Raw genomic sequence first — 11,973 nt, 5'->3', positions numbered from 1 at the left:
TGCTAATCCAAAACAGCGTCGAGCAATACTTCAACACAGTGATTCTAAATTTATTCATTGTATTTGTGAAATCATTTTGAATTATTTGAAAGGGGTTTTACCAATAAAAGATAAGGAAAAAAGGAAGCTAAAAAAATATAAGAAAATTTTGAGACAATTAATTTCAAAAATAAGTTGGGCATCTAAAAAGAAAATTATCATAAAGCATTGTATTGGTATTTTAGCCTTATTAATTACGCCTATAATAAATCTTTTATTTAAAAATTTGGCGTAAAATATGGAGCATACACGTAAGATGGCCCTCGTACCTCACGATTCTATAAATAAACTCAAGTCGCTTGAAAATGAAAATCATGCATTAACAAGTATCCAAACACCGGGGGATCCAACATCACGGCTTGATAAAGAACTTACAAAAATTTTAAATTCTTCTAAAAATGATGCTGAAAAATGGAGTGAATATCGTGAGTTATTTAGGCGATTTTTATTTTTTAATAGTGATGGTGACAGACCACATACAAAATTAACATATAAAGATATCGATGATACTACAGAGGATTCATCGTACCCTGTCGAGAATATAATAAAAAGTGTTCCTCCGCGATATCAGCAAAAAGCTAAGGCATTAATTGATCATATTAACACTGCGGATATAGATAAGCGTTTCAAATGGGATAAATCTGGACACATAAGTATAAACAACAATAAAATACCCAATACAAATATTGTTGATTTATTGAATGATGCTTTACGTTATCGTAAAAGTCATAATGCTGTTGGTCAAGAAGAATTTGCAAAGTTTCTCCGTGGTATAAATACTCCACGTAATTTTGTAGGTAATGACAATTTCTGGAAGTCACCTATCATTTCAGAAGATGAAGATGATGAAGAGACAATATTGTTTTCAACGCCATTAGCCGACCGCCCAAATCACAGAGTTAGTACCTTGAGCCGCAATTTCCGGATGGTGAGAAACTAACCACTAGTGGTGAACCTCAAGTATCATGGCAAAGACTAAGTCCCAAAAAGAGAAAGTCAAAAAAGACCTCATAAATACTAATAAGAAAAATATAAAAAATAATACACCTATTGCAAATATTTATTATGATATATCAAATCCTGTTGCTTATACTGGTGCACGTAATATTGTAGCAAAATATCTAGATTTAAGTGATAAAATAAAAGAGAATTTAAATTCACAAGACGCGTATACATTACACAAACCTGTCAAAGGTAAATTTCCTCGTTTACATTAAAATGTATCAGGCATCGATTCTGTTTGAAAGCTGATTTAGCAGATTTACAAAGTATAAAATCAGAAAATAATGGTATAACTTTTTTACTTGTTGTTATTGATGTATTTAGTAAATTCTTATGGATTGAACCATTAAAAATGAAACCGGTCCAGAAGTATGTTCAGGATTTGAACGTATATTTGAAAAGAGCAATGGCCGTACGCCTGTTTTTTTACAGACCAATTCTGGAAGTGAGTTTAAAAACAAAATTATCCAAAAGATGTTAAGCGATGCTAATATTTATGTTCGAACGGCAAGAAATCCTGACATAAAAGCATCAATTGTAGAACGCGTAATACGTACAATAAAAAAACGTATTGAGCGTTATTTTACACATAAAAGAACACATAAATATATAGATATATTACAACAAATTGTCAATGGGTACAATAATTCCATTCATACATCGATCGAAATGACACCAGCTACAGTGACGATAAATAATTTAGAAATTGTTAGAAAAAATATAGAAAGTCGTTAAGATGATGAAAAAATAGTTGATCGATTTAAATATAAAGTAAATGACCGTGTGCGCATCAGTACTGCGAAAGGTGAATTCCAGAAAGGGTATACCCCTTCATGGTCTCAGGAAATATTTAAAATAACGAAAGCTACATCACGTCAAGGCAAACCAATTTATGAGTTAGCCGATTTAGCTGGTGAAGTTATTGATGGTATGTTTTATGAGGTTGAATTGTCTCCAGTCAACAAAAACATTGAAGAAAGTGTATTTAAAATCGAAAAATTCTAAAACACGTGGTAAAGGCAAGCGAAAAGAATATTTTGTACACTGGCTGGATTGGCCATCGAAATTTGATAGCTGGATTCCTGCAAGTAATCTACAATGAATAATGACAGAAATTTTTACCTCACACTTGTTAGTAACAAAAGTACTGAATTTTATCCTAATAATAATGCATCAGAATTTAGTATACAACTACCACGTGAAATCAATTTGGAGGGCGAGTGGGTTGTTGGTCTCTGTGATATAAATATACCTATCGGTTTTTTACATGTCTACCCTCAAGAAGGTTGTATAGGTGTTGATGTAACACAGTCGGGGGGTATTACGATATTTTTACCTCATGGCGTTTATCAAAATACTGAGGCAATAATTAATGCCTTGAATGGAGATAAAATACTGAATCAACATTTTGAATTCAAATTTAATTCCCAAACACGCTTTACCAGTATAAAAAAAATTTGTGGTGAAACCTGTGCTTCACATTCAATAACACTAACAAAAAAATTGTCAGATATTCTAGGCTTTAATTACATAGAGTGTGGATTATTATTTTCCAAAAAAATTGTTATACGTCTTAGTGAAAAACCAGCCAGTTTGTTGAGAGCATTGCCAAACTTATTGTATGTTTATTGTGATATTTGTTCACCATATATTATAAGTGATAAAATAAACAAATTTTAAGAATTGTACCTTTTGATAGTAATGAATATAAGTATGGTGGGAATTATAATGTGAATTTCCAGCCTTATTATTTACCAGTAATTCAACAGACTTTTCAAACAATATCATGTATTATAAAAGATTCTAATGACCACATAGTCTTATTTGGGGATGACCCTTTGACCATGACGGTTCATTTTCAAAAAATTGATTAATTATGTCAATGTATTTAAAGTATTATGACAATCAAGTCGGTGGTGGTGTAACAACTCATCAACGTCAATACATTACTTATAATCAGCGAGGAAACGGTGTTGGAGGTTTTCTCAAGGGATTGTATAGAACAGTATATCCTATATTACAAAGAGTAGCTAAACCTGTTGGTGAAGAGTTGTGGCAGGCTGGAGTTAGTGTATTGGATGATGTACTAACCCATAAATCTGATTTTAAAAAATCATTAGAGACACGATTAAAAGAATCTGGTCACCGACTCAAACGTAAAGCAGTAGATAATTTAGAAACATTGTGGAATAACCGTGGGGGTGGTAGCAGTAGTCATAAGAAAAAGCGCCGTCGAAAAAATATTCAAAAAGGCTCTGGTATTAATAAACAAAAGGGTGTGATGAAGAAAAAACGTAATCAGAAAGGTAGTGGTCGTCCACGCGTCAAGAAGCAAAAATCTCGTTCTAGAGTCCAGAAAGGTGGTGGTAAAAAAAAGAGGAAAAATATAAAGAAAAATAATAAAAGAAAAAGATCAATAAAAAAGAAAAATAAACGTAACGTGTACGATATTTTTTCTTAAATAACCATGTCTTTTTTACATAATAATTCGTGTGAGTGTACAAAGTCGGAGCTTGACTTATTTACAATACCTCCAACACAAACAACGATCGAAGATTCTACATGGGCTTATTACAATCCTATTAGTTCAATGAGTGATGATTCGCAAATCGAATTTCATGTACCTGGAACAAGTGAGGAATATATAGACTTACCACATACACTGTTAAAAATTCGTGCTAAGATTGTGGATAAAAATGGGGCAGTAGCACCGGCAACTGACGCTGTAGGCCCAGTTAATTTAACACTCCACAGTCTCTTTCAAAAGTTTGATGGATTATTCAATCAAAAATTAGTATCAGCTTCAAATAGCACATATCCTTACAGAGCATACATTGAAACAATTCTTAATTATGGATATGATGCAACAAATAGTCATCTTCAACTAGCGTTATGGTATCCTGACACTCCTGGACGTATGAATACAAATAGTGTTGTTGCTGCAGATGCAAAAAATGAAGGCTTAGTTGCCAGATGTGTTCATACAAATGCCGGAAAACAATTTGAGATGATTGGGCATTTACATGTTGATGTATTTAACCAGGAAAAATTTTTATTGAACGGGATTGAAATGAAAATTAATCTCACACGGTCAAAACAAGAATTTTGTTTAATGGATGCCTCAAACGACAAGGATTATAAAATACAAATATTAGAAGCGTCATTGATTGTACGCCGAGTCAAGCTAAATCCTCATATTATGATTGCTCATGCAAAAGCCTTAGCGAAAACGACAGCTAAATATCCCCTTACTAGAGTGGAGGTCAAGAGTTTTTTACTCACCGCAGGAATCCTTGGAAATTGTCTCGACAATATTATTATTGGTACTTTACCTAAGCGAGTTGTTATTGGATTTGTTGATAACCGGGGCTTCAATGGTAATAGGCTCTATAATCCATTTTACTTCCAACACTTTAATATAAATTTTCTATGTCTCTACGTCGATGGTAAACAAATACCTCGAAAACCGTTGCAGCCTACATTTTCCAATAATATATTTGATGCTGAGGCATACCATACACTTTTTTCTGGTACTGGTATTCATTTTGGAGACCATGGCATGCAAATAGATAGAGATAGCTATAGAAAAGGTTATACGTTATTTGCTTTTGACTTAACACCAGATCTTTCCGCACATAGTGCTGGTCATTGGAACTTAATTAAGAGTGGTAGCCTGCGTATTGAAGTACGCTTCAGTGAAGCTTTGGCGCAAGTCGTTAATTGTCTTGTTTATGCCGAATATGATAATATTATCGAAATAGACTCCAGCCGTCAAGTTATAATGGATTATAGTAATTAAATATAAAGAAGAGTGAAAATAAAAATATATATTAGTCTAAGCAGCGCAGGATAGCGTGATTCATCTCATGGATACTCAACAGCTAGCTAGAGCTTTACCGTATACAGATATCTCTGTTGGTGGAATTTATCCTGTAGACAAACTTCCTTTTGTCTGGCCAAAGCCGTGTGCAATAATTGCAAATACAGACAATCATAACCAGCCAGGATCTCATTGGGTCGCATTATTTATCGATCATTTTGGCTATGGAATATACTTCGATAGTTTTGGACAAAGACCTACCGATCCACGCTTCAGCTATGTCCTTAGAAGGAACACTGTCTGTTACGAGTATAATAATAAAAGGCTTCAAGATTTTTCGTCTAATGTGTGTGGTTGCTATTGCATTGTTGCTCTACATTGGTTTTCCAATGGCGGAAATCTTTCGAGTTTCCAACGCCCGTTTGGCGACGATACTAAACTCAACGACAATACTATAATGACAATGTATAAAAAACTGATTCAAAAAAAAAATAAGCGTTTCCATTTTCTCCGAGGTAGTGGTGCAACTGTACAACATTCTTATTGTAAATTTCGTTGAATAAATAAATAAATGAATAAAATAAATAAAATTGTTTTTTGTTTGAATTATTCCCTCTCCTTAATTTTAAAAAAATATATATAAAGAGAATTTTAAAATTGATGTTTAGTTTAAAAAAATGGCTTCATCAACAAGCATGATGATGGCAGAACACATCGAAAAACGTACTTGGTTTGAACGTGGTGAAAGATTATTGTATCGTGTAGAATCCAATCGCCGTGAAAGTTTTGAAACATGGCCGTTAGCTCATCTTTTAGATATTTTTGAATTGGCTTCTGCTGGATTCTATTATACCGGAGTTGGTAACTTTGTATGTTGTTTTGAATGTGGAGTTAAAATTAACGATTGGACTTTGGGTGATAATCCTTGGCTTGAACATCATCGAAACAAACCAAGCTGTAGATTTGTACGCCGAATACCATGTGGAAATGTCCCTGTGGGCATCCACCCTGACACCGTGGCTGTACCTACTTTCTACCCTTATCGGAAAAATATTTCTCCTGTAATTTCACCGTCATTCCGTTATTCATATTATTCAGCGGCGGTATCAAGACTTGAACATCGAGAATTTTTAAGTCTTTTTGATTATGTACCACCACCGTACCCTGATCCACACCCTGAGATTGATGTTAAAACTGCCAAGGTTCGACAATACTTGACTTATGACGTACGCCTGAAATCATATGGATATTGGCCTAGGCACATGAGCCAGACAAAAGAAAAGCTAGCTGAGGCCGGATTTTTCTACACTGGTATTGGTGACTACGTTCAGTGTTATCACTGTGGTAATGGTATAAAAGATTGGCTCCCAAATGAAGATCCATGGGAAGAACATGCACGTTATTTTAAAGAATGTTATTTTGTACGTGTTATCAAAGGACAAGAATTTATTGATCATTTTAAAATACCTCAAACCGATGATCAACCATCAGACGATGAGGAAGCAGAAAGTTTGACAATCGAATCGAACTCAATAGTCATTATGAGAAATATACCTACGGATTACCACAGTATAGATGAAGATATTGAATTCAAATGTAAAATTTGTTTTGAAAAAAATTTAGGTATATTATTTTTACCATGTAGACATTTTGTTTCTTGTGGAAATTGTTCAACTGATTTAAAAAAATGTGTTATATGTAGAGCAGATATTGAAAACAACTGTACAACTGTACGACCAATTATTTCATAAATATAAAAATAAAAATAATTTTTTAAACAAATATAACCTGTCTTGTAAATTATTTTACCTATTCATATACCCATGTTGTAAATTAATCGACTTAGTCAATCACAAGCCGTGATTCAGTCAATACCATGGCGTTTACAGCATTTTTGATTTTTTCTGTAGTTGTGAAGATAATTGAATCGAGAATACAAACACCGGGTTTGTATTATGATCATATCGAAAACGTGCGTCTAACGAGTAATAGTCTGCAACTTACGTATATCGATGTTGACGATCTTCTCAATTTTTTACCGAATATTTTACCTTTGCGTTACTTTGATGCTGATTTGGGTGGGGGAGGTAATTATACTAAAGAAGACCCAGGATTGGCTGGTCTACATAAAATATGTCAAAAGTATGAAGCAGATAAAATTGTAGAAAATAATTGTGACTTTGTATCACGACGCCTTCCTTTTTTGGAGCAGCAACGAAAAAAAATCGCAATGTATACAGAACAAATTAATTCATTATTTCATAAAGACGTTATAAAAACAAAACGTAATGAACCGATCTACCCTATCGTGGGTGCAATATCAAGCTCTTTATTTGGGATTCTGAATAAAGACGATGCCAAGATGATTAACGAAGAAATCAATAAATTAAAACGTGATAATAAAAAAACAATTTCTGTTTTAAATAATACAACCCATCTATTACAAACAGAGCTACATACAGTACAGACTCGATTAAAAAACAATGACGGACTTATCAATTATTTTCGTGCACAAATGGAAGAATTTAGTGTTGGATGGAAAAGCAAGGATACACTTTTATGGAAAGTTCACTTTGAAACTATGGTAAACCTCGGTCGTACCTGGCTTCAGAATATAGAGCTGAGTTATGATGAATATATTAATTCCTTAGAACTCGTAATTCAAATCGACTATTTTGCTAGACTCGGATTAATCCACCCTCGAATAATGTCTAGTAAGAAAATTGAAGATTCTTTGCGTCTTTTTTTACAAAATAATAATAATCAGTATGTACTACCATTATCAATAAATGAAGCGGGTATTGATGGTCTGCGGAAAATTGCAAAAATATCTATTACCTACCATGAGAGACGAATTTTACTGAGTATTATGATACCTCTACTATCACCAAAAATTTATTCAATATATGAAATCCATCCAGCACCGATAAAACAACATACTTTCCAATCACATATTGCGGCATACATTAAACCTAAAAGTTCTTTGATTCTTATAGCCCAAGATAAAAGTGAATACAGTACCAACGTTAATATCCAGGCATGTCAGTTTTCACCAGTCGTACCAACATCTTTTTGTACTCACTCTTTTTCTTTACAAGATACAAGAAATATAAATTCATGTGAAATTAATTTATTAATGACAAACAAACAAGATAATATGTTAGATTGTGATATTCAATTTTATGAAAATCCTCAACCAAATTTTATTCAATTATATAATAAAAAATGGTTATATAGCATGGTTGAAAATACTGAGTTACGAGTTATTTGTGGTGATGACGTGAAAACCCGCAAACTAAATTACACAGGTATAATAACTGTCAATAGTGGATGTAGAGCCCGTATCGACTCTGTGACATTAGTCGGGGTTCCTGGCATATCCCAAAATAATGATAAAGTCCTCCATCCCTATATTGGTGGATATGATTTTTTAAATTTAGTTGAAGGTATAAATGAAACTAATAAAACAGCGATTGAAAAAATGATTGTCAACTCAAGTCCTCTAAGTCTCAAAGAAATTGTAAAGACATTAAATGCTGTGAAATTTACTGTGACTGAAAAAGAAAAAATTCACGACACTCACCTAAAAATTTTACTGGGTCAAATATTATTAGGACTTGTTCTTTTGTACCATATTTTAAAAAAACCAACATTGAATTGTTTTTACACAATAAGAAAAAAAATTAAAAAATTCAACGACATAAAAGTTGAAAATGATGTTGGATCCTCAGACAGACCAACCAACACCGACATCTACTAAAATCTGTAAGCTCTCCCACTCTTATTTTTTAAAAAGTATAAAAGCTTTCGAAAAAAAGTTTATTTCATCAGTTATTCAACATGGCTCAGTACGACAGGGTTCTCGTTTTACCATATACTACTGGTCTTAATAAATCTAATACAAAATCATTGTGTGTGGGTCTTGAGTGGAAAAGTGGAGAGTATTTCAAATCTACAATACAAATTATAGCCAGTGATACAAAAAGAAGTATTTTTTTGGATAACGAAACGCAATGGATACCGTTGACGAAAATGTGTAGATCATTTTCATATTATTATGATGGTGACGATTCCGGACCGGATTTCAAACTCAATACACTCAACCAGTACATCTTGGAGATTTAACTATAAGTTTTCCAGCCACAGACCATAAACGTGAACGAGGTATTTTTTTTGAACAAGGGAATTTCCGTTTATTATTTCTGAAAAAAACTTTGAGGACATTATCCTCTCTCGGAACATGGGTAGCAGCTTGTCAAAAAATATTGACTCATTATCCTGCAGATATTTACTCAGATGCCATTATAAAATATCTACGAAAAAACTTTGGAGGTGTACGTATTCATAAAGAAACTCTTCAGCATTTTTTACAGATGACTGTTAGGAACCATTTATTTGTGGAAATACAGCAATCCGTTGAGAACGACACAAAACTTGAGCCGGGTTTTATGGACCCATGTTTGCCTTTATTGTATAATGATATTTTAGTCAAGAATTTTGATCAGTTATACGACTTTATTTATCCGGCAACTGCACCGAACAGTTTAAATCCTGTGGAGTATCGTGGACCAACACCTTCCCATTATGTAGACCATATGGAGAACGACGCTGAATAAAATAAAAAAAAAAATTTTAAATAATGTATGAATGAATTGTATTTGAAAAAAAATAAATAAAAATATTGCCTTGTATTCCAAATAAATAAATGAATAATAATAATAATAATAAATGATTTGTATTTAAAAAAAAAAAAAAATAATAAATTCCTTGTATTTTAAAAAAATAAATAAATAAATAAATAATAATAAATGATTGTATTTGAAATATAAATAAATAAAGAAAAAAATAATAATAATAATTAATTCCTTGTATTTGAAAGAATATAATTTTTCCCACCTCTATAATAATAATAATAATAAGAATTTTGGATTTATCTGTGTTTTCGAGAAACTACTTCAGTCTTTATTTGGTCGTCATGGATATCGCTATTGTTGTTCTTGGTTTTGTAGAAAAAGATTTTACTTTTTCACCAAAAGAAATTTCTGTGATTGGTATAAATGAAAAAATAGCTGGTCATTGGCTATTAACGCCACCTTGCGACTTTACAACACTCTCAGCGTATGGTCGTTATGAAAACCTGAAGCGTATTCCGTAGACTAAAAAATAAATTGGTTCGATGGTGAGTCTGAGGAAGCACAAGTCATCAAAGTTTTAAGGACCCTTGCCTCAAAAAGCAGAATTATTTTGAGTTCTGGCAATGAATCCTGTGAATATCTCGAGAGAGTACTATGCACGGCAATCAGAGATGTTGATAAAGAGAAATTTTAGCCTGAATTTATCAAACAATTACCACCGTCAACAACCTGTATTCACCATGGGTTACAGCAAGAAACAGGATGCGCCTCCAAGTTGCGCGACAAATAAAAAAAAGTGGATGAACAATAGATATGAATTTGTTAAACAAAGAAATTATGAGGGAGGCTGCTGCTATACCAGAACATTTACGTACACCTCGTGAGCCTGAAAAATAGATTATCCTGGAAAACATACACAGTGTGGATGAAACTGATGTTTGAAATAAAAAATTGTAAAAATAAAAATTTGAGAAAATAAAATTTAATTTATATTTAAAGTCTTGAAATTTATTTCCATAGGTTAAGAATAGTATTATATATTTTTATTTTATATTTAAGTTTTGTTTTCAACCAAAAAAAAGATTTTAAGAAAAGTTCTATACACCATGTCTGAAACTGACCCAACTATGTAACTATAAAAACCTCTCACTCCCTCGCATTGCTTTCTCCATAAGACGTTTTTCTATCCGAGTCCTTATGTTATTCCAGACGTTACCTATGCATTTTTACTACGCGCCCTTATTCATTCATCCTATACTATATACATTCACACACATACCTCTCTCTCACACACATACCTCTCACTCGCACGTATGGTATTTTATTTTTAATGCACAACACACACGAGGGGGAAAGGAGGGGGAACCAAATTCCCGGAATTCGCCCAGAAGAGCCTCCTTCTACTTATCACAGTATCATTTTATTATGTTTTAGGAAATGTACAATTAGAAAAATATTCAGCTAAGTATATTCGCAAATTAAAAATATGTGCTGATCATTTTCCATTATCAGCTTTTGAGTCTGAATTTAAAGATAAATTAAAAACTGATGCTATCCCATTGTCTCATTTTTATTTATCAAAGAATAAAAATAATATTGCAACTGTTGAAAATAATTCGGTCTCAAATAATGCTTCTTTGATTTTAAATGAGAAAATGGTAAATTATGTTAATAATAAAATAAGAGCTGATTTTTCAATGAATGAGACAAAAAAAAATCAAAATAACCAAGCCCTATCGGATGGCTCGACTCTCCAATGTAGCACTCAGTCGACAGCGATTTGATAGCCATTCGACAGCATATATAAAACGTAATTTACAAGCACCAGATACTCAAAATGAGTAGGAAAAATATGAAATAAATATGAGATTAGAATGACAATAACTTAAACTGAATGAAACCTTGACTAGTACATCTATTTAATATTAAATAAGAGATTAAATTATACTCGGTAGAGAGGTTAGATTGACATGATTCGCATATCTACCGGAGTCAAAAAGCTGTCGAGCCTCAGACCATTCATCGGTAATTGACTCGGTCATTAGTACCGAGATATTTTGTCACAAAATCGACAATCTTTCGACACCGAAATGAGAGGTGTCTAATTTATTCATTTTTCATTGTTTTTAATTGTTTAAACATCATAATGGACTTTGTTAATGAGAATTTGCATTTTTTTCATAAAAAATTTAATAGAATAAATAGAAAAACTTGTAAAAATTTGAACAAAAAAATTTTTTTTTTGTTTATAATTATTAAATTAATTGTTAATAACAATTGCATATAAAAAAAAAATGATCATACAGTTGCTGAAGCAACTGTGCCTTCCCTGCGGGGGGAATTTTAATTTCTTCCTTAATATACATATATCGAAATTCGTGACTACAAATTTATTTCATTCTCTATTGTTACAATGATTATTGTTACAGCTAAAATTTATTTAATTTTCATTCATTTTGCTTGTTCCTTCTAATGGGT

The 11,973-nt window shown here is 32.4% G+C and overlaps 1 protein-coding gene across 1 annotated transcript; it reads left to right on the top strand.

Annotated features, from left to right (window-relative positions):
* The first annotated feature begins 5,538 nt into the window (after positions 1 to 5,538).
* Positions 5,539 to 6,612, top strand: LOC122850913 (death-associated inhibitor of apoptosis 1-like). The gene is made up of 2 exons (XM_044149964.1): positions 5,539 to 6,370; positions 6,485 to 6,612. Exons 1-2 carry the CDS (start codon positions 5,539 to 5,541, stop codon positions 6,610 to 6,612), a joined length of 960 nt encoding a protein of 319 aa, XP_044005899.1.
* The last annotated feature ends 5,361 nt before the right edge of the window (positions 6,613 to 11,973 follow it).

This window comes from Aphidius gifuensis, linkage group LG3 (genome assembly GCF_014905175.1).
Source record: "Aphidius gifuensis isolate YNYX2018 linkage group LG3, ASM1490517v1, whole genome shotgun sequence".
NCBI classification, from domain to species: Eukaryota; Metazoa; Arthropoda; class Insecta; order Hymenoptera; family Braconidae; genus Aphidius; species Aphidius gifuensis.
This window is presented reverse-complemented; position numbering and strand designations above follow the sequence as displayed.

Bases quoted from the DNA above. Each gene is read 5' to 3' on its own strand.
- LOC122850913 (XM_044149964.1), top strand. From the start codon at position 5,539: ATGGCTTCATCAACAAGCATGATGATGGCAGAACACATCGAAAAACGT. The intron at 6,371-6,484 runs GTTTGACAATCG...AAAAAAATTTAG, and splicing joins AGACGATGAGGAAGCAGAAA to GTATATTATTTTTACCATGT.